The sequence below is a fragment of the Chelonoidis abingdonii genome, chromosome 1 (genome assembly GCF_003597395.2).
Source record: "Chelonoidis abingdonii isolate Lonesome George chromosome 1, CheloAbing_2.0, whole genome shotgun sequence".
Classification (NCBI taxonomy): Eukaryota; Metazoa; Chordata; order Testudines; family Testudinidae; genus Chelonoidis; species Chelonoidis abingdonii.
The window spans coordinates 88,013,328-88,037,187 of NC_133769.1; the positions used below are offsets into that span (position 1 = coordinate 88,013,328).

A 23,860-nucleotide genomic window follows, 5' to 3' on the forward strand; every position below is an offset into this window, starting at 1 on the left:
TTTTGCCTGTGCTTTATATTATTAGTAGCAATTAAAAAAAATAATCTGACGCTTAAGTTTTTTCTTAAGATAGGATGTTTAAATATATCTTTGGCGTTGATAATTTGATAACATCTGTACTGCATAATCTCACCAACTGCAGAATATGAAAGAAAAAAATATTTTTCTTGTTTTTCCTTTCAGCTTGCTTTAATAACTGATCCATATTGCATAAGAAATGTGTTTGCCTTTGTGTTGTGGAAGCTTGAATAGCAGGTAGCAGCGCTAATTCTAGGGCTTCTGTGATTCAGAAGCTGGTTGTGTTTTTTAATTGAATTAGTCCATAAAACTTGACATATTGTATCAAGAGAAGGAGCAGCCTGTCAGTCATCTGCTTGTCAAAGGAGTTTTAACATAGCTGACCATGTGTCCTAAAGTTTTGTTGACATATTTTGTTCTTTCAGCTGTTCTTGTTAAATTGCAAAGTGAGTATCAGCAACTCAAGAACTGTACAAACTAATGCTGCAGTAAAGCGTGTGTGTTTTGTTTTTTTACAGACAGTTTTCCGAAAAAGCTGTCTGCTATTCTAAAGACAAAGGCACTTTGGAATTCAATGCGAACCTTAGAAATGATTCTGACCATTAAGTAAACATTTAAATTTAATAAATAACACACTTTGTATGAAAAAAACAAATACACAAATTTCTTTAAAAAATATTACCTTACACCTAACAAAAAAAACAAAAAAAAAAAAAAAAAAAAAAAAAAAAAAAAAAGCAACAACTCCTAATTCTCATAAATATACAAATTGTGTTTAGGCTGATGCTGGTAGAGTCTATTTTTAAACAAAATTACTGTACTCCATTTCTTGTCATCCTTTGATAACATTTTTCTCCTTTAGTCTCAGAGATTGTGCAGAGGCACTATAATATGGTGCCTTCTTGAAAAGCTTCTATCCACCTGTTGGAAAGAGAAATATTGTTAGATTTAGCTTGATCTTGAGTATTTTCAAAACCTACCTTATTTAAATTTTTAGCAATACATTTTCAAATATGCAACAGTTCAAAATTTCACTAATCCATTAAAAAGCATGTGGTTCACCACTATTAAATGGCCTTAAATCCTGCATTAGGTTTAGATAAACAACAGATATGGTAATGTAGCTAGTGCTACTGAGCATTATGGAAATGCTTTCAAACTGTACTCTCATGGGGGTAAAGACTGTCTTCATCTGTATTTGGGAAGCAGCTATTAGGAAATTAAGCTGTGAAGCTTTAGCAAGGCTTATTGAGCGTGTGAGAGCCGTGATTTTTCAGGGGGTTATATTTTGGCCAATTTTTGGTCTCTTTTCAGAGAGGCCGCCTCCCCCGGCAAACTGCAAGGTGGAGATGCTAGAACTTCTCAGATGTCACCAGAATTAGCATGGGCAAAACAATGTATTTTACTCTAGCGTTGTTCTCAGAAAGAGTTGAGCCTGTTTTGGCTGAACTGTTTGACTGAACTTTTTCGAGAAAAATTCAGCCTGAGGCAGACACCCAGCATAGAAAAGTTCAGACTAAACGGTTAAAGTCTGACAAAGTTATAAGCAACTGAAAACAGGATCTTATAATAGCAAGTAATGGATAACCTTCATATCTGTGACCTCACTGACAAAGTGTCTCATCTCCTGCACATAGCACTAGTAGGTTGTCATCTTCTATCAGTTACTCTTACAGTTGGCTCCAACGCTGCTGATGACCCACATGGGTGTCAGTATGCTGCGATATGACACAGTTTCTGATTCTTCAGTTTGCTTTTTTAGAAACCCAGAAAATTACATATACACACAAAGCTACATTAAAAGAACATTATTAAGATTGCACAGTCAAACCCTCAAAAATTAAGTCAGAATTACAGTTGCCTCTGCAACCTTCATTTAGCCTCCTTATGTGTATGCATTACAATAGTCTTTAGTTACATGTTCATATATTATTTTTTCCACAGCACCCTTGACTCACTCAGTTCATAGGATGGACCAGCTCTGGGGATGATTCAAAGTTGTGCAGTGAAGGAGACTTGCTTCAGTTGTTGCAGAACTGGGAAAGAGTAATTAATGAAGCAGGAAAAGGATGTTTTCACGGTCAAGGCATGCTTCTCTGGGGAACTGGATTATACCCATCTCTGCCACAGAGATCCTTTGTGATGCTAGGCAAGTCATTTAAACCAAACTTTTCACAGGTTGTCACTACTTGTGTGTTTCTCAATTTCTGGATACTTGACTTGAGTCTCTGGGGTCCAATTTGCAGAAGTGCTAAGCACTTATAGCTGCAATTGAAGTCAATGAGAGCTGTGCTTTTAACATATGAAGTGCTAAATAATGCTAAGTTCTCCAAAAAATCAGGTCCTAGGCCTCTCAAATTGGGCATCCAAAATTAGTGAAAACTTCTGACTTTAACCTCTCTATGCCTTAGCTCCTTATCTGTAAAATAACACAGACACACCCCACAGGGGAGCTGTGAAAATAAAGTAATGTTTATGACATGATTGCATACTATAGTGATGAGTGCCATAGAAAAGCTCATAAGGAAATTAATAACCATCTTGAAAAAAGGGCTTAAATAGTGTAAACAAGGAGGAGAAAAAATACTGAACAACTGCTCATTAACTGGGCATCCATTCTATGAATGAGACGGATCATGTGGGGAAAAAAATGTGACTGTGTAACTAAAAACCGTATCATAATGCATATGCACATGGAGCCCAAATTAAGATTGCAGAGGCAACTATAATTCTGGCTTTTCTTAACTTTGAGGGCTTGACTTTGCAACCTTAACAATGTTCTTTTAATGTAGGTTTTTAGTATGTTTTATATATATTTATACTAGGGCTGTCGATTAATAGCAGTTAACTCACACCATTAAAAAAAATTTATCACAGTTTTAATCGCACTGTTAAACAATAGAATGGTGGTTGAAGCATGAAGGGACATATGAATCTTTAGCACATCTGGCACATAAATATCTTGTGACGAAGGCTACAACAATGCCATGGAAATGCCTGTTCTCACTTTCAGGTGACACTGTAAACAAGAAGCGGGGCAGCATTATTTCCTGCAAATGTAAAAAAAAACGTGTTTGTCCAAGCCATTGGCTGAACAAGAAGTAGGACTAAGTGGACTTGTAGGCTCTAAAATTTAACATTGTTTTATTATGGAGTGCAGTTATTTTTTTGTACATAATTCTACATTTGTAAGTTCAACTTTCATGATAAAGAGATTGCAGTACAGCACTTGTATTAGGTGAATTGAAAAATACTATTTCTGTTTTTTACAGTGAATATTTGTAATAAAAATAAAGTTAATTTTTAAAATCATTTTACAGCATTAATTTATACACCCAGTCCTTGAGTTCAGACTTCTGCTCCTAGACTGTCCTCCACACCATCAAACCATCAAGCTTAGTTTTTAGATAGTTCTAAACTAGAAGAGATATTGTTTGTCAGTCTTGGCAAGTCAATCTTTCCTCAAGACAAACAAAACTGTAGTTTTGTCAGTTGCCGCACAGATATATAAGCTTTTTTGGTTTCTTTCCATATATCATCTGAATTGCTTTTTACCATATTCTCTGCAATTTAACAATATATTCAAATAAAGATGACCAATGCAATTCAGAATAAATCATACCAAATTAATAAATACCTTGGACAGTTAGAATAAGCACATTATAGGAATATGAGAGCTACTAATTTTGAATTTAAATAACTTTACAGTGAGCCTTATATTACAACTTTATAAAAAATAGTTACTAAAATTAAAGAACCTCAAGTTATTTGTGAAGTGAATGAAAAAAAAACTGTGTAATGTGTTATACAAATACCAATGTTAGATGTTTCTTCATTAGGGGTTAAGAAGAACAAAATAAGAGAGTGGGCATTAAATGGGGAACACAAGCAAAAAGGTTACTTCTTAATACTGTCAGAGGAGCATTTATTCCACAGGTTTGGTTTTGACAGACAAATCTCTATGGGATATTAAATATTTGGGGGAAACTTGCTTTGTAAGATAATTAATACTACGATCTCAGCATCAGTAAAAACAGACTATTGCTGGTTACTAGTTTTCCCTCCGGTTACAAAAGCCATTGTCTAAATAGGGAAGAAAGTAGTTATAAATTGTTTATATATACAAATAAGGGCATAGTGCAAATATAAAATGACATCTGTGTTAACTAACAAGGAGGGACTGATCAAATTGCATTTGCAAAGAAGAAAACATTCCCAGATTTTTGAAAAACGTATTATGCACGTGCTCAGTTAGTTAATTGCTCTGGACATTTAAATTACATTTTTGAAATATTCCTATTTATAGCATTTACAAACAACTTCAGGCTTAACTGCATGCTTAAAACATTCTATCAGAATATTTAGTGCTATAATGGCTACTCTGTTAAAAATTAATTCTGGGAAATTGTTGGGAAACCAGACAAAGCAACCAGCAACATCTATTAGCAAGATGCACTAGATGTATATGCATAGTCACCTCTAATTTTGCTGCTTGCGGTAAATCCTAAAACAATTCAAATAAGGACCACAAACAAGTCTCTATATAATTCCAGTGAATACAGGTAAATCATTCTGCATCTAAAATGAAAGAGTATACTAACAAAACTTAATTTGCCATGCAAACATCTATAGGACCTATAAATGTAGCTGGGAAGAAAAGAAATAATTAAGATATAGACCCAGTTTACTGTTAAAAATTTCCTGAATTAATGCATGTTATCATTGAACTTTATTTTAAGCAGATTTAGAGATGAAGGAATTAAATTAGAACAGCACAAAATGCCTCCTATTTTAACCCTTTGGAACTATGGTGGTACATGACTAGAAAGGAGTTCTTCCATAAAGTTTACACTTTCCTTTCCTCTTATCCTCACTTCTCAGCCCAACATGGAGGGCTTGGCTACACTCGGAATTTCAAAGTGCTACCGTGGCAGCGCTTTGAAGTGCGAGTGTGGTTGCAGCGCCAGCGCTGGGAGAGAGCTCTTCCAGCGCTGCACATACTCCAGCTCCCCGTGGGGATTAGCTTGCAGCGCTGGGAGCTGCGCTCTCAGCGCTGTGGCACTGTTTACACTGGCGCTTTACGGCGCTGTATCTTGCAGCGCTCAGGGGGCTGTTTTTTTCACACCACTGAGCAAGAAAGTCGCAGCGCTGTAAAGCGCCAGTGTAGCCAAGGCCGTAGTGTGCTTGTCTTTTTGAAAGGTTTCAGAGTAGCAGCCTTGTTAGTCTGTATCCGCAAAAAGAACAGGAGTACTTGTGGCACCTTAGAGACTAACAAATTTATTTCAGCATAAACTTTTGTGGGCGACAGCCCCTCTGCCATGTACATTGGCCAAACCGGACAGTCTTTACGCAAAAGAATAAATAGATACAAATCTGACATCAGGAATCATAACATTCAAAAACCAGTGGGAGAACACTTCAGTCTCTCTAACCACTCAGTGACAGACTTGAAGGTGGGAATTTTGCAACAAAAAAACCTTCAAAAACAGACTCCAGAGAGACACTGCTGAACTCAAATTAATATGCAAATATACAAGTAACTTGGTTTTAAACATGTACTGGGAATGGTTGGATCATTACACTAATTGGATCTATTTCCCCATGTTAAGTTCTCCTTACACCTTCTATGGATCATCTCAATTATCACTTCAAAGGTTTTTTTCTCCTGCTGCTGATAGCTTATCTCAATTGATTGGCCTTTTACAGTTGGTATGCATATTTCCACCTTTTCATGTTCTCTGTATGCATAAATATCTCCTGTCTGTGTGTTCCATTCTATGCATCCAAAGAAGGGAGCTGTAGCTCACGAAAGCTTATGCTGAAATAAATTTGTTAGTCTCTAAGGTGCCACAAGTACTCCTGTTCTTTGTCTTTTTGAAGGCTTTTGAGTGAAAAATGACTGACTCCACTCATTTTTGATTGCTGTTTGACAAGGATCTAACTGTAAATCTCCATTTAAATGTAACAACTGAAATTACAACATTATTGCAATCCTTAGAGATTTTTGATGTTTAACCAAGCATTTTTAAAAAACAAGTTGCACATTGTAAGTAAGCTTTTTCATGTGAGCACTTATGGTGTGAACATTAATGAAATGACATCTGAAACATTCCATGAGAAAAAAGTGACAGACAGGATTGAATTCAAATGTTTACTTACTTTTGAGCTGAATGAGGATCATCGGCTTTGAATATGTAAAATAAAGTGTTTTTGTGCAGTAAATGGAATACTTTGGACTCCGAGTTTTCATCCTTTACTTCAGAGACTGTGAAACCCAGTAAAGGCTGACTCTCCAGTGCTGCAACATCCTAATGTAATACCACAAGCAAAAAATTAGATCTTATAATATTGCAGTCCTAATGTGGTATTTTATGAATATTTAAGGACCACACTATTGTATCCAGTTATTTTAAGTTTATAATAATTTACAGTTCGTATTACACAAAACTGTGTTTCTTGTCATTTCCTCATACATGATTGAATGAACAAGAGACAGCAAACCTCAGACATTTGGTTTCTCTCTAACTCCTTGTCACTTTCTAGTCATCTAGCACTGACCTCTTTGTCCTGTACAGTCTCACCACTATACTTAACACTATCTGGAATGGAACACCCTTCTTGCGTCTCTTCGTTTCATTTCCAATCTTGGCTTAAATGTATCCTTCTCCCCACTGCTCAACTCCACCCTCCTCTTTGGTACTGTCTCTAATTTAATAACTCTTATAGAGCAGTTTATTTTTCGTTGTTTGTCATGAAAAATCTATTCTAAAGTTGCATTGAACTACATCGCCAACAAGTAAGCTCCTACACTACATGCAAGTGAGATCACAGAGGAAGAAGGGTACCTAGACACTGACAAACATCTGGAGAACTCCCCAATTGATGGTTGCTAAGACAAAAGGATGTGACATTTTAATCTATCAAAGTAAATCTAGAAAAAAGACTTTTCAGAAGTGACATGATGAAAGTATATAAAATAATGAATGGCCTAATGAAGGTAGATGGGAGCTCCTGGACTCATTATGCAAGAAGAGGGGGACATTCAATGAAATTAGAAGGGAGCAAATTCAAAACTGATAAAAGTAAATACTTTTTTTTACAGAACACAGAGTGTAAATTTCATTGCCACAGGATGTTTTTGAGGTCAAGAACTTAAGATTCACAAAGAGATTAGATTTCAGAGTAGTAGCCCTGTTAGTCTGTATCCACAAAAATAATAGGAGTACTTGTGGCACCTTAAATTTGTTAGTCTCTAAGCTGCCACAAGTACTCCTATTCTTTACACAAAACGATTAGACATTCATATGGACAAGAATATCCAGTTATCATAATTAATGTTAAAAAAAAATTTTGAAGGGATATTACTAGGGCTGTTGATTAATCTCAGTTAATTCACACATTTAACAAAAAAATGAATTGCGATTAATCACACTGTTAAACAATAGAATACCAATTGAAATTTATTAAATATTTTTGGATGTTTTTCTACATTTTCAAATACATCAATTTCAATTAAAACAGAATACGAAGTGTACAATGCTCGCTTTATATATTACAAATATTTGCCCTGTAAAAATGATGAACAAAAGAAAGTATTTTTCAATTCACCTCATACAAGTACTGTAGTGCAATCTCTTCATTATGAAAATGCAGTCTACAAATGCAGGCTTTTTTGGTTACATAACTGCACTCAAAAATGAAACAATTTAAAGCTTCAGAGCCTACAAGTCCACTCAGTTCTACTTCTTGTTCAGCCAATTGCTAAGACAAACAAGTTTGTTTACATTTACAGGAGGTACTGCTGCCTGCTTCTTGTTCACAGTGTCACCTGAAAGTAAGAACAGTCATTCCCATGGCACTGTTGTAGCTGGCATGCTAGTTGTGCTAAAGATTCATGTGCCTCTTCATGATTTGGCCATTGTTCCAGAAGACATGCTTCCATGCCGATGACGCTTGTTAAAAAAATAATGCATTAATTAAATTTGTGACTGAACTCCTTGGGGGAGAATTGTATGTCTCCTGCTCTGTTTTACCTGCATTCTGCCATATATTTCATGTTATGGCAGTCTCAGATGATGACCCAGCACATGTTGTTCGTTTTAAGAACTTTTACTGCAAATTTGACACCAATGTGAAATTTCTAAAGATAGTTACAGCACTTGACCTCAGAATTAAGAATCTCAAGTGCCTTCCAAACTCTGAGAGGGATGAGGTATGGAGCATGCTTTCAGAAGTCTTAAAAGAGCAATACTAATGGAGATTCAAAAGAACCTGAACCATCAAAAAAGAAAATCAACTTTCTGCTGGTGGCATCTGACTCAGATAATGAAATGAACATGCATCGGTCTGCACTGCTTTGGATCGTTATCCATCAGAGCCCGTCATCAGCATGGACGCATGTCCTCTGGAATGGTGGTTGAAGCAGGAAGGGACATATGAATATTTAGCACATCTGGCATGTAAATATCTTGCAACGCTGGCTACAACAGTGCTATGAGAATGCCTCTTCTCACTTTCAGGTGACACCGTAAACAAGAAGTGGGCAGCATTATCTCCTGCAAATGTAAACAAACTTGTTTGTCTGAGCAATTGGTTGAACAAGAAGGAGGACTATCTAAAGTTTTAGATTGTTTTATTTTTGAATGCAGGCTTTTTTTGTACATAATTCTACATTTGTAAAGATAAAGATATTGCAGTACAGTACTTGTATGAGGTGAACTGAAAAATACTATCTTTTGTGTTTTACAGTGCAAATGGTAATCAAAAATACATATAAAGTGAGCACTGTACACTTTGTACTGTGTTGTAATTGAAATCAATATATTTGAAAATGTAGAAAACATCCAAAAATATTTAAATAAATGGTGTTCTATTATTAACCATGCAATTAATTTTTTTAATCGCGTGACAGCCCTAGATATTATGCCTCCACACTAATCTCTATCTATTAAGAGATTTGGGCAAGACCTAGTATAAGAGTTTGGAGTGGAAGGTGGGTCTCATCCCCCATCTGTCTAATATGGGGTTCTTACACCTTTGTCTGAAGCATCTGGTGCTAGCCACTGCCAGAAACAGGATACTGGACTAGACGGATTTCTGACTCTGTATAGCAATTCCTAAATTCCTAGATTTGGATACAAGAATATCTACATTCAGGAACACTAAACCACTCTTGAGGAAGGAAGGACTAGATTATAAAATTCAAAGTTACCATTTGGATATGACCTTTCTGAAGAATCTTATTTCCTTATGTCTGAAATCAGCCAGGGGCTTTGCAGAGAATGTCAGTAAGTTCCAACAGGGAGACAAGCTGACGGAGAGAGGCTCTGTGCAAGAGTCTACAGGGAGTTAGTCCTACCAGGGTCTTCTCGTGAAAGATGGTTAAATGTGGTAAGCTAGACAGTCTGTTTTATTGTTTTTAAGATCTGATTTCTCTGAAATGCTTTGTTCCAAATAAAGGATACTTTGCTTTAAGGAGGCTGTTTGGTCACTGATTATCACTTTCATTGCCGCACAGAATACAGGATTGCAGAGTCTGGTCGTAAATCAGATCTGCTGAGGCAAATTACAATTGGAACCAGGAAACTGCAACCCAGGGCCTGGCCTGAGTGTGAGACTTGCGTGATTCTGTCCAGAACCAGGTGACAGCTAGCAGCCTGACACCTGGGAAGAGGTGCTCTTAATGAGACCAGGAGGGGTCAGAGGTGCAATTTGCCTGGTAACTGCGATGGATGGCAACTGTGCTTTCTCTATTTTGCACCATAATTGACTTATAAATAATTGCAAAAGGTTTAAAAAACCAAGAACACCTGCTTTTCAGCAAGGTATTTGGACAATATTGTAAAACGGTACTATATAAGACAGATACACCTTTACCCTGATAGAACGTGACCCGATATAACATGAATTTGGATATAATACGGTAAAGCAGCGGGGAGTCCCGGGCCCTTTAAAGCGCCACCGCTTTACCGTGTTATATCCGAATTCATGTGGAGCCCTGAGCCCTTTAAATGACCGCCCGAGCCCCGCTGCCAGAGCTCCAGAGGTGATTTAAAGGGTCAGGGCTCCCCACAGCAGCTAGAGCACCGGGCCCTTTAAATCCCCACCAGGGAAGCCAGCCAGTACGCCATACCGGACCAAACCCGATATAACGCGGGTTATATTCCTCTACCCAGCTATAATGTGGTCTCATCTATAAGGCAGTGAGATTTTTTGGCTCCCGAGGATTGTGTTATATCGGGGTAGAGGTGTACTTGATAAACCCTCATCTTCCTTAGTCTGGCCTGAGATTTATGGAGCTCACATCCATACTTCAATAAGATTAAAACATTGCTGAGCAAAATGGAAATGGCATAAGTGTTGTCATATTTCCTCTTTTCTAGCTGGAGCACCAGGCATTAGGAGACTGTTGCAGAGTGGAGGCGGCAGGTTCAGAAGCCAGGTGTATTCAAGTCTGCCCTCTCTCCAAACATCCACAAGTACATCAAGTGGAAGCAACAAGCTGAGATGCTGCAATGTGCTTGCATGTTGTTGGCATCTGCCATTATTCCAAACTGATGCATCAAACCAGATAATAAACTGATAAGAACAGATACTAGATAATGTTTTCACCTTTCTTAGCCAGAAGGCTGTAAAGGTTACTATTGTGACTCACTTAGTTTCCCTTTCAGAAAGGGGCATCATAACAGTTTAACACCTTACAGATTTTTCCACCTCTTTCAGGGAAGACTCAAAGTGCTACACTGCAGTGAGATGGACTAATTTATGGGTCTCATCACTGAGCACGACTTTAAAATATGTAAAAAAAAATTCCATGCTTCCTTACCTCACTAGCAGCATATGTGTATAGCACCTTATTTTTTATGACAAACCACAGGTGTTTCCATGGTTTTTTGCTGCCCTTTGATCTATATAAATAGCCACTCATTGAGGAGTCTTCTGTATTTGCTGAAACCTGAAATAAAAACAAATGGACGATGTGTGTGGGTACCTGGCTTTTTCAGCGCACAGCTCTTTGTTGATATTTCTAAGATACTCCTATAAACCTAAATACTACTAGGAGCACCTAAACCTCTATATAAGCACCTAGCCCTCTACATAATTTCTCCTAAAAAGAAACTGATACAGGTTTTTATTCAGCGGAGACCATGAAAATAAGTACAGCATAAACAAGTCAAAGGAAACCAAGTATGCTCAGCACTCCATCCCATGTTTTGGGGTTTTTTTTTGTTTTTTTAGGTACTATATCAAGAGAACCGGCTGGTGCAATTGCTGAGATGTAGATTGTGTCTTTTGGCAGTACAGGAGTATAGTTCAAATATGCCATGAATACAATTCAGCCCTTAACAGATTAACATTTTAGGCTATGCTGTATAGCCTTCAAGGATAACAGCTGCACATTTTCCTCTGAGGCCTGGAAAATCTCTGGAACCAAGTTTACCAGATGTGAAGACAGCTATAATTGAAGAGCTTGATTTGCTTCAACATCTGGGCCTTTTTAAAAAAATAATTGGTAAGCAGGTAGAGCATATTTCCATATCATGAAAACAAAGAAGTAGATGATTTCAACACTTTTCTGTATGTTTAAAGAGGAAGATATACCATAAAGATCAGTGAAAATGATCCCAAATTTACAATTTGTACTTGGATAGCAACTGTGAAAAAACAGTGTGGGGTTAGGGGGTAATAGGCTCCTATATAAGAAAAAGTCCCCAAAAAAATGGACTGTCACTTTAAAAACAGGACATCTGGTCACCCTATACTTGGAGAAAGCAAAATTTAAAAAATTAGAGCTTACTTGTGTGAAAGAGTTAGCAGAACTGTAAGAACAAATTAAACCACTATTTTATCACCAGCACCCAAAAAGTGATATCTCTAGGAATACATCTATATTGGTAAATCCCTGAGTTATTAGGGGTGAGGCAGGTACAGGCCTGCCTGAAAAGCTAGGGGAAAAAAAAAACCCTATGATTTTCACTTTATCACAGTTAAGCCTTTCACCCAAACTGCATCAAAAGTGCTGTTCAATGATTAACTGCTTAGTGCCAAATTATAAAAGAGAAATTAAAGCAACTGTCTTTAAAACAGGAACAGCTGGAGAAAGGAACTCTCATGCGCACAGATGACTAATTGCTGTTTTCCTATTATGTCAGCCAGAATTTATTGCTAGCTTTGCAATTTAAAAAAAATTATTTTAGAGAGTTTGGACTTTTGTAAGGTGGTTGAGATAATGTTAGTGGACTGACCCAAGACCTCAATTGTCTTAAAATATTTGGACCTGCAGACTGTTTGGTTATATATTTTGGACTTTGAGCCTGAAATTATTGGAATGAGAGTTTCTTTCTTTGCATAAAAGTGGTCCAATCCATCCCCAGTGAGTGATGCCAGAAGGCAAGTGCCCCATTCTGATTTGCCAAGGGACTACTGACGAGGAGATCTGAGAGAGATGAATCAGCCACCACTTTATGAAACTAAAAACAAAGGAGAATCCATTGCTGCTTGTCATGGCTGCTGGCTATGCAATGCCATCCTGCTTGACAAAGAGGGTTATACTTCCCTCCACCCTCCAGGCTAGCTGCCATGGGGTAAGAGTCCAGTAACATCAAATATTTGACATCTACAAGCAAGTCCCTTCTACTTGCCTTGGGGGAGGGATAGCTCAGTGGTTTGAGCATTGGCCTGATAAACCCACGGTTGTGAGTTCAATCCTTCAAGCAACCATTTAGGTAACAGGGGTAAAAATATGTCTGGGGAGTAGTCCAGCTTTGAGCAGGGGGTTGGACTAGATGACCTCCTGAGGGTCCCTTCCAACCCTCATATTACATGATTCTATGACGGGGTCGGCAGCCTTAAAGAAGCAGTGTGCCAAGTCTTCATTTATTAACTCTAATTTAAGGTTTTGTGTGCCAGTAATACATTTTAACATTTTTAGGTCTCTTTCTATAAGTCTAAAATATATAACTAAACTATTATTGTATGTAAAGTAAATAAGGTTTTTAAAATGTTTAAGAAGCTTCATTTAAAATTAAATTAAAATGCAGAGCCACCCGGACCAGTAGCCAGGACCTGGCCAGTGAAAATCAGCTCACGTGCCGCCTTTGGCACGCATGCCATAGGTTGCCTACCCCTGTTCTGTGATAACCTGCTATCCAGTACATCGATATTAAATGAGAGAGCCAAGAAAACCACTGACTGTTAATCCTTTCAACCATGTACTACCTTCCTGAGCCTCAACCACCATTTACGTAAATATTAACCTTTTTGGTTTGTCCCCATCCATTCCTGTTAGTAGAGAGACACTTCCACCTTAGTATTCTTGCACTTGTTTGATAACTCCAGCAGATGACTAGTTGTGAACATGCGTGTGCCCATGCAAGAGCCTATATGGCTAAAACCCATGGAATTTCCATAAGAATGGTGCCTATAGAATAGTTTCTCAAACACCTAGAATAACCCAAGGTTAAATAACCTCACTTTCTAAAATATCACACACACGTCTTATGCATTAGGAGTTGTATGCTTAAATCCTGAAATTGTTTTCATCTATACTCTGGTTAGCTAGTTAAATGCAACAATCTGTCACATCTTGATTTGTACTGCTCCATATAACTTAGTTTGGAGAAAGGGAGAAGAGAGATTGTTTCCTAATCATCTATAATTTGGGCAAACTGCATTAATTGGCATCAGAGCTATAGTCTCAACATTGACTTAAACCTGGGAGTAATTTGAACATCTCTGTATCAGCCATTCAGGTGGAGTATAAATATATCATTCAGAGTCAAGATTGATAATGCCGTATTATTTTGGGGGCCAATAGCTAAACAAGATTGCTGCCTTAAGAACTCCAAATCATTACATAAAGTTCATTAACAACTGTTATTTAATGTGATTTAATCAACCCATTAATTAGACTGATTCTATGATATAACCTTAACCCACTCTCTTTTAATCTGATTTGTTTGCATGCATTTTATTTTATGCTTTTCGCTTACTTTAGATAATGAAATATACAAAATTAAAGATTGTGAATCAGACATTTTCCCCTCCAGACATTAGGATTGAGCAACTGAGGAGTCTTGGGGTAGGTAACAGATATAATTGTGTCCCACCTAGTCGTGGTTCATAAAACTGCCTTGACAGTCCTTATATAGTCACCTGCAAAATTCCACTTTTCAATCTTATAGGTTCATATAAAAGATATTAGTTGCTGTTGTTTTTTATACACATGCACATAGTCTCCAGAGATTTTCATTTTATTTCTGAGTTACCTAAGATCTATAAGAAATCCCAGATGTGTAACAGATGTTTTTTTCATATACTGCAACAAAGAATTGTTGTTCACTGCAATAACAATGGTCATTATCCCACAGACCACCACTTTGGCCCTCCTCACCCCTATGGAACAGCAGCTTATTTCACAAGTGGCCCCTTCATTTTTTAATAGGGCACCTTGAGGAACAGGACACTTACGCAGCACAAATTAGGATTTCGAGAAAAAAAAAGCACACCATCACATTATGCCACTGAAACTGTGGTGACTATTAGTGCTCACCTAGTAATGATAAGTAGACTGTCCAAGGCATCATGGTACTTCCATCAGTGTGCACTCAGCCTGCCCATGATACTAATACTAAACCCTACTGGGTGCCTAATAAGGCATATAAAATAATAGAATGCAGCCACAATACCACCATGGCTCACATGCAAAGGTGGAATCCACTGGTCAGCCACTGAGGTACTAAGACACACACTGGGCCAAATGGAACTGCACCAGTTTACACCAGCAAAAGATTTGCCACAAAGTATTTCAACATGCTTCTCAAGCTGCTGTCTTTCCCAAACTCTAAGATTTCTTGATACAGCTGAATCCCAATCAACAATTCATTCAGACAATACCCAATACATTTGGACACTCAGGAGTGGATAATTAGAACTCAATGGGAAGAAAGCCAATAAAACACAGGGACATGTTACCAAGTGGTTCTGAACATGGGGCTGTAACAACAGAAATTAATCTTCTTATCAACTGATAAAACTGAGAAATGAAAAACCTGGAGAAATTACATTCTTAACAATATTTCTTATTAAATAGCATGTTCATATTTCCACCACAAAACAGCCTGACATTAGACTGTGGATCTAATATTCAACATACCTGTCTAGAAAACAGGTTGCGAAGTGGTGCAATTTTAAACTATGTTCTCAATTTGAACAATTATCTTTGCAAGTAACAGATTTTTTTTTTGGATGAACGTTACATTACCTGTTCAAATATTTACAGCATTCAAGTTCTGAGTAGTACTTTCAGTGACATTTTCTAGAAAGGAACATGTCTAAAGAAAAATTAACAGCCACTAAGGAGGGCCCTAGTTGTCTCTGCCAAGCCTCATGTGGAATGTTGACAGCAGAGTGACAGATAATACACTGAAAGTCTTGTGTAAAATTTCTTACAAGATTCTTGCAAAGGGATACATCAAAATGTGAGCAACTCAAAGCTGCAAGGAGTGCTAAAAAGGCTTCCCATAGCAGGAAAAGGAATACATATATATTTCAAACTGCAATAAATTAGATTAACTACATTTTATGTTTCAGCAGGGAAATTTCTTCCAGCCCTCGCAATTGTAGCTTGGTTTTTACAGCATGAAATGTATTACACCCTTTCGCTCTCTCCTAAAGGACAGAAAAAGATTCTCCCTCATAACAGTGACGTTTTAAAAATATTTTCACCTTAGTTTCTCTGAGAGGTGCAGTGGTATTAAAAATATTAAGAGCCCATTTCTTGTGCACCAAAAACTTCCATTGCATCCAAAGGCAATTTTGGGTGCACAAGGAATACAGTAACTGTTCCCAGGTCAGTCATTGCTACCCAGAAGTCTATTATATTTTCCTCAGTTTTAAAACGATGATGCTGCCAGTGCGAATTTGATTTTGTGTATCATATGGTGCTGCTGTCCAGGTCTTATGCACTCCCTCCTTAGGAGGGGAAATCCAAGGCTGTGAGAGGGATTCTCACCCGTGGAAGATTGGGAGATGGTATGACCAAATTTTTGGCATCCTTCAAACACAAGATATTGCACAGAACACTAAGAGTTTTAGTGGCATATAGGCAGCCTTTTTAGATGCCAATTAATATATTCTATGTCCTTTGTGTTTCACTGATCTCGGTTGGAATGCATGACTGCCACCTTGAGACACTCTCAGAAAACAAGCTGAGTATCTTGTAAAGCTAACGTCAATGAGTAAAGCTTTTAACAACATGAATGCAGTGACCCCCTGATGTCAATTTGAGCCCCTAAGAAAAACTGAAAATAAGATCACATTATTAGATGTAATCCACCAAATCTTCTTGTGCTTGCATGTCCCATGAGGCCTACATGAGAGCCAATACATAAAACAACAACATGCACACACCTTTGGGATTCTAAATGATCCCTGCCATTGGCAGATGGAGTTAATCTACATATGTAAAACTCATGCTGCTGCTCGCCAGTGGTGCAGGACTGCTTTTATTTTTAGAACACAATTTTGCCTTTTGGTTGACCTCATAGAGCAAAGAATTTGCATACTGCCGTCAGCCATTACCAAAATGAAGTTTTGTTCTTGTAGTTTACAGCATCATGGTAGAAATGGTTAAAATACCAAAAAGCCAGTACTAGTAGCTAAGTGAAGAGAGTCAGGGTGAACCATATATATTTCTATCACAGTTCTATTGCTAAAGAACAAGGCTGTCCTACCCATTGTTAGCATATCCATAATAATAAACAATGCCACCACCTAGCTCTTATGTAGCATTTCTCCATAGTACATCATTTTAATAAATATACTCGAGCTTTTCACATTCCCTCCCCATTGCATCTTCTGTATGCTGCCCTGCACTTGCAGAGACCCAGCCTCCATTCTGATCCTAGGATACCGCTGCTAACTTACTCAACTCCACAGAATACTCATTACGGCTACAAAAATTACATGGATGATGCCCCTCCGTGGGGGCTGGAAGGAAGACTTCTGTAATCACTAGAGGTTAGATACAGGCCTGTGCAACAGAATAAGAGGAAGTCAGAACACTCCTATGTGAGGTACCTGGACTTAAGAGTCCATTCACATACAATTAATAGGGTGTATGCTTACTCCCATACCATCCCACCCTCAGTGCAGGTGGGTGGGGAATGGGTGGAATCTTGGCTCCATCCCCTCCCACATCACTTACATATTGGTGCACATAACAAAATTCATTCCGCACATGGATGTAAAAAATTAGAGGGAACACTAATTCTAGTGGTCTACACTACAGCCTATGTTAGCATAACCTATGTCGCTCAGTGATGAGACTCTCTCTCGCCCTGAGTGACATAAGTTACACTGACATAAGTGCTCGTGTGTGCAGCGCTATGTTGGCAGGATAATTTCTCCTGCCAACATAGCTTCTGCCGCTCATGTCTTCACCAGACACAGTGCAGCTGGACCAGTACAGCTGCAGCGCCGTACGCATACACATGGCCATTGTGCCACCAGAAAAATTCCCCTTTCCTTTAAATGCAGTGTCTGAAAAAGATCAGCAAGTTTTTTTTATTTTATTGTTATTAAACATGGATGATTTAACACCAATGAGAGGTAAGTTTAAGGGAAACACTTACTTCTTTGAGAGCAGCAGGAATTTTTTTCTGTTTTCTCCCAGATGGAATACTATGTAACACTGTAGACAAGGCACTGGATGGAGATTTATGGTTCACTGGGGATCCACTCTTAGGAGTGAAGTGGTTATCTAAAATGTATATAACATGCACTGTGCTTTTACATTGCAGACGACTAACATATACATAGTGTTCCTTACAAAATGTTTTAAACACCGGTGTAATTTCTGTTCGGTGTAAGGTAATTTTTTTTAAAAAAAACATAGTTAATCTCTGAAACACTGCATATGATATTGTATTTCCTAACCATATTAAACAACAGGAATTTTGCCTCTCAGTATTGCAGTTCCATAAATTACAATATCATGAGTCAGAGCCCCCAAAATCATGAGATATAAAAAAGTATAAATCCTGTTTTTGAACTCCCCCAGCCCACTCCCCATGTGTACAAGACAATTACAGGGTGAAAACTCAGCCTTAACTACACACAACATATTCCCCCACACAAAATGCAGGCCCCATTCCCCTCTGCATCTGCTTCCTGACTCCTCCTCAGTACCCAAAAACCCAATGGCAGGGGCTCCTGCTGCTCTCCGCTCCCACCCAGCAAGGTCCTGCAGACCCCAACTCCCTGAGCACGCTTTCTCTCCCCAACTCAGGCCCCCTCCCCCAATCTCCTCAGCAAGGTCCTACAGCCTCCCACACCCTTCCCCTCTATTCCCCTGGCAGGCATCACTAGTGGCTCCCTGTGGCCAGCCTGCAGGTAAGAGGGCTGTCCCATGGGCCTACCTCCATTAACTCCCCCTTCCTGCTTGTGGCTGAGGGTGGTGATTATTATTAGTATGGATTATGTATGTTACTCTAGCGCCTAGGAGTCCTAATCTTAGACCTGGACCCCATTGTGCTAGGTGTTGTACAAACACAGAACAAAAAAACAGTCCCTGCTCCAAAGAGCTTACAATCTAAGTATTAGGCAAAACAATACAGATGGATATAGGTAGACAGATGGAGGAGTACAAGGAAACAATGAGATAATACTGGTCAGCGTGACGGGAAACGATAGGGTGCTCTGTTCTGCTGCACCTGCTCTGTGACTGTGACACAGCTCAGGATGCAATGGGTGCCCCAGTACACTAGACTACTGCTGCAGCTACCTGCAGCACAGCATCCACTAGCAACTGCAGGTGGAAACTGCAGGTGCCCTGGGCAAAGCTCCTGAGCAAAGCTCCTGAGCAGCCTCTGCTTTCCAACAAGAGCCCTGGAAAAGTCATCTTGAAATAACATAATAATACTGCAAATAACAACACTGGTCTCTGGGTCCAAGAGGAAGGATGGGCCAGCGGTTAGGTGCTAGCCCGGCATTCAGTTCCCTGCTCTGCCACAGACTTCTTGTGTGACCTTGGGCAAGTCATTTGGTGTCTCTGTGCCTCAGTTCCCCTATCTGTAAAACAGGTTACTAGTACCCAACCTCAAAGGGCTGCTGGGAGGATAAATGCAGTAAAGATTGTGAGGTGCTCAGATACTATGGAAATGGGGGCTATATAATTACGAGACAGAGAGAGATCGATTAAAAAAAAAGAAGTTTTCCCTCTACCTTGTTTCTGTAGTTCTTTGAAGCAATGATCACACACTCTTGCTGGTTGGTTTTTCATATAGTCTAAGCCATGTTTATTTGTGGAACATGCTTGGCAGACAATCTGAAAACATGTAAAACATTATTATATAGCATGCACAACCACACGCACACCAATCCCTTAAAAACATATATCTGAGTTTCATTAAACCCATGCTGTTGAGCCCCAAACAAGTAACAATTTTACAATGTGAGGGTTTGGAGGGACATGCATGCTAATTCACAGGGGTGTTCCACACAAAATACTCTTTCCAGAACTGATTTTACATGACTGACAATATAAAATAGTTATATCGTTTTCTGATTTTGTACAGAATAATTTTGAACAACAATAAAATAAAAATCTGAGAATGGTGGGTGAGTACTGGATTAGTGAGAAATATCAAATTTATGGACTAGCAAAGTGTAAATTAGCAAATTGTTATTGTATTGTCAAATCTCATCTACAAGTTTATTAAGAAACATGCTCAGTTTTTTAAAACTTGTATTTTAAGATTATCACAATATCTATCTACTTATATTATCCTCTTGTCTGTGTTATGGAAAAATTGATGTGTTTCAACTACACTGAATACTGAATTCCCATTTGACTAAAAAGTAAGATGTGAAATGTGACTATGTCAGGACAGCAATAAAATATACAATCTTTTTTTCCCTAGTTTCATGGGTATGCGTTGTTTGGAAGTCTCTCAAAATGGGTTCAACCTTAACTCTCAGCCAGTGAAAAAGATACTTTGAATATTTAAGTTAATTTTCTTGGTATGCATTGTGCTACTGAAGGAGTGAAGGACATATGTCATTTTTTTCTCCTGAAATGTAAAATATGACAAGCACTGGATAGGTTTAACTAGAGAAGTGGTCTAATAACAAGAATATTTAAAGTAGGAAATCATGTTATTTTAATCTAAGGTATAATGTTCTCTCAACACAACAATATTGCTAATGTGTTTTAATGCAATCAAATTCTCCCATATGGAAACAAAAATCTTGAATGACTCTTGCGAAGGAAGGAAGTTACAAGATCACCCAACCTTTCCACATGCCCTGCAGTGATGTCTTCTCCAGGTCAATGTGAATTCACTAGTGCAGATCATACACATAGTGGCTCTAGTATCAGGAACCCAGATGGGAGCCTTTGATCCAAGAGGACTATCTTCATCCTCTTTCTCTGGATCTGCCTGCGAAAATGGAGATGGATCTCCATTAAATTACAAGCAGTAATGTATTTTTCACCACTGAATTATCAAGGTTAAATACAAGTATTCGGTTTCCTAAGGATTATCCATTCATGTAACTGAGAAGTGTCTTAAATACAGATTCTCTGCTAGTTCACCAGCAACATTATAACAATTAAGCTCTAAAAGAAGATGCTGAAATTATTTCATTGAATCATATAGGTGCTAATAAATCTCTATTTCAGTGCTGCCAATTCAGATATTTCAGGGGAGGGAGTTCCAGCAAATGCTGGCGTTTCTCTCCCTCCGCCATCCCCAATAGGGATCCCATTCTGGTCCCTGTTCACGTCGCCCCCCCCCCCCCCCTCCTGTCATAGGGAACTTGGTTCTCCCCAAGGTGCCACCAGAAATCGAGTTCTAGATGGACTCCACTGCACTCCATCATACAGAAGCAGACTCCCTCCTGGCGTACCAGGTCACAATATCATTTGGTTTGGCCACCTCTCCAGCTGTACCGAGGGATGCCCAGGTCAGATTTCAGTGGCGTTTAGACCACACTGCTGCAGCAATGCTCCAGACTGCTCCATTGATCTAGTACAGGACTACTGCTTAAGTGATCAGATCATGCCTCACCCCCCAGCTCCGTTGCCTAGGTCACCTGGAGCAAGTGCAAAAACCTTGCGTGGATGGGAGTGTTTTCCCCACACACACTGGCACCACTACTCTACTTGTTTAGTACCAAGATATTCCAGTTCGTTTACGTCCATTATCTTAGCTAGCGTTACTCTGTTTTAATGACTAGAATGGATGGATATCTAATCCTTTTTCTCTTGTTCTTAGGATTACTTAAAAACCCACATCTGAATTTTTTTAATGAAACTATGAAAGATATACATGTCAAATTCTATTCTATTATTAGTACTTGCCAATTTTCTTTTCTAAAGTGCTGTGCTGAGTTTTAATACGTAGTAGAAAATAGATTCATGCCCAAAGAAATCAAAGAGAATGGTGTGGTATACCTCTTCAAGACTTTTACTTGGGTTAAATGTGATTCTCTTCTTTGTATAGTCTTCAATTGATCTGGAGATGGCTTCTAACCATTCATCTCTTTCTGTAGCAGAACTGTTGGTGTCAAAGACATTGAAGTATGGTCAACATTAAAAATGTCTAAAAACTGGCTCTGGCTATGGCGTGGTTTTTGCCAGGCACACATCACATTATTTCTTTTTTGTTTTTAATGACTATCAGTTTAGATTATATTAGGTTGATGTGGGAGTATAGTTAGAGCATTAAAGCGAAGTAGATTTAGAGCATGCATTTGGAGGCAACTGAAGTTGTGCAGTATACAGGCTCAGGCAGGACAATTCCAGATCTAAGGGGCAACACAGAAGAAAACTTGGGGGCCCTCATGCACAGGGGATAAAAAGACGACCGAATCAGGATTAGTAGAATGCTGGTCTCATCTGTGAAAAAGAAGAGACAAGATATAGGCAGGAGCAGAGTTATGTACTATTGGCCCTTTGACTATCCCTCCCACTGGGAAGAAGAATATTTTGCCAAATCCAAATATTTATTTATGCTGTTTTTTTATCCAGTGAGAAAAAGCCAATATGCATTAGTTCTGGAATGGTCATGTCTAAGCCAACTTCTATGGCTCAGAGATTCTGACGAAAGTTTTCAAAATTTCATTGCCTTTAATTACCCTGCTAAATCTATATTTCAGCAACTAAATTGTAAGTGGCCCAATTTTCAGAGTTGCTGGCTGAGCATCCATAGTGCACACTAACTAACATGAGTGCACAGTCCAGTCCCTAATCCTGCAAACATTCAGCATTTATTCACTTTAGGAGTCCCACTGAAATCAATTATGTGCTACAGGTTTGCAGGGCCACAGTGTTCTCATTATTAACTTACGAAAACTAAATTCTGGAGTTCTGTACAGACCAGAGTGCTGTCTAGACCTTCACACAGCCATTAGATCAAACTGCCAATAAGATTTGCAAGATATCTATTTACACCTATATCTCCGCTAGAAAATGGGCAAAGTTTTGCTGTGTTAAGTTTGTAAAAATTTAACTTTTCCTTTAGAGTCTTTTCAAACTTCAGTTCTGTTGTGTGTACTGAACATATTAAATATGGCTGTCAGTAAACATAGCAGAAGGGAAGCCTGTCTCTCGAAACTCTGGTAAAAATTTTATTTGAACTGTTTTGGAACACACAGAGTATGAGCACGCTGGAAAAAACATTAAATTGCCAAATGAGACCCAAAAGCCATGAGAATGAGATATAATCAGATGAATGATACTGAAAGATGAGACATACAGTCTGTATGTAGGTGGTTGATTCACTACACATCCATTGTACATACTGATGGAAATTGCATCAGTCATTGAAAAAAATCCATACACCTTTCCCCCTAGCTCACATACCCTGTTCATCTTATAACAGATATAATGACTTTGGCATTGGGCATTTCCTGAGGATTAATTACAGTTGGAAATCTTCAACTGCACCTTGGGACATCTTCTCCCAACTGGTCATTAATCCCTAGTAAATGCCTTGTGCTTCTATCATTATTGTTTAAATCACAATTCTTGCCTAGATAGCTTCAACAAGCTAGACAAGCACTGATTTATTTTATTTTTAAAAAGAAGAGAATTGAATGTTCCCACAGAATCAAAAGTGACAGCACTAGAAAATGAAGTTTTATAGAAACACGAAGCAGCATTTCTAGTATCAATATGCCTTAATTCAGAGATGGTGGGGCCACTTCTAAGTGTTAAATTTCTAAGGACCTAACAAGCAGTGACCTCAATTGCCACTGCCAAAGCTACAGTCTATATATGCAGAGGAGTCTCTCAGTTATTTCCTTCATTTACAATTAAAGTATCATTCCCATGCATCATTCTGAAATGTTAATTTCCCCTGAACAGTGAAACCAAACAAACCTATAATCTCAATTGTTAAGATTCAATTATATGTATGGAGGTATGTTCATTTGGCACCCCAATAATTTTAAGGATAATTCAGTGTCATTTCCATAAAGCATCATATTAGCCAGAGCAGAGATGGTATAGTCCTATCTTGCTTTGTGTCAAGGCTCTTCCTACATATTTGTGAAGCACTCAGTCATTGTGGCAGCTAAGCACCAAAGGTCTGAATCTGCACTGACTGCAGCACTCAATGGCAAAATTGTCACTGACTTCAACAGGTGCAGAATCAAGTCGTACGCTGTGTACAATGCATCCTTCGCCCAATATGCAAAATAGCTGCATTAGAGATAAATGTAAATACATACAACACTTTTCAATCCCCAGTTATAGATAACTGCTATTACTCAGGCACAACTGTGCTATTTCCCTTGGCTGCTTAGACAATGTTAACTTGGGTGCCTCTCTGTTTTA

The 23,860-nt window shown here is 38.4% G+C and overlaps 1 protein-coding gene across 1 annotated transcript in view; it reads right to left on the bottom strand.

Moving 5' to 3' along the window:
* Positions 1 to 520: 520 nt before the first annotated feature.
* The window catches only part of FGD6 (FYVE, RhoGEF and PH domain containing 6), a 101,160-nt gene continuing 77,820 nt past the window's right edge, over positions 521 to 23,860 (bottom strand). The window contains exons 15-21 of the mRNA XM_032798605.2: positions 21,476 to 21,578; positions 20,313 to 20,459; positions 19,243 to 19,345; positions 17,652 to 17,779; positions 10,844 to 10,972; positions 6,178 to 6,326; positions 521 to 939 (exon numbers count right to left, since the gene is read on the bottom strand). Of these exons, the coding sequence (XP_032654496.1) occupies positions 903 to 939; positions 6,178 to 6,326; positions 10,844 to 10,972; positions 17,652 to 17,779; positions 19,243 to 19,345; positions 20,313 to 20,459; positions 21,476 to 21,578 (796 nt within the window). The 3' untranslated portion in view covers positions 521 to 902. The remainder of the gene's footprint in view (positions 940 to 6,177; positions 6,327 to 10,843; positions 10,973 to 17,651; positions 17,780 to 19,242; positions 19,346 to 20,312; positions 20,460 to 21,475; positions 21,579 to 23,860) is intronic.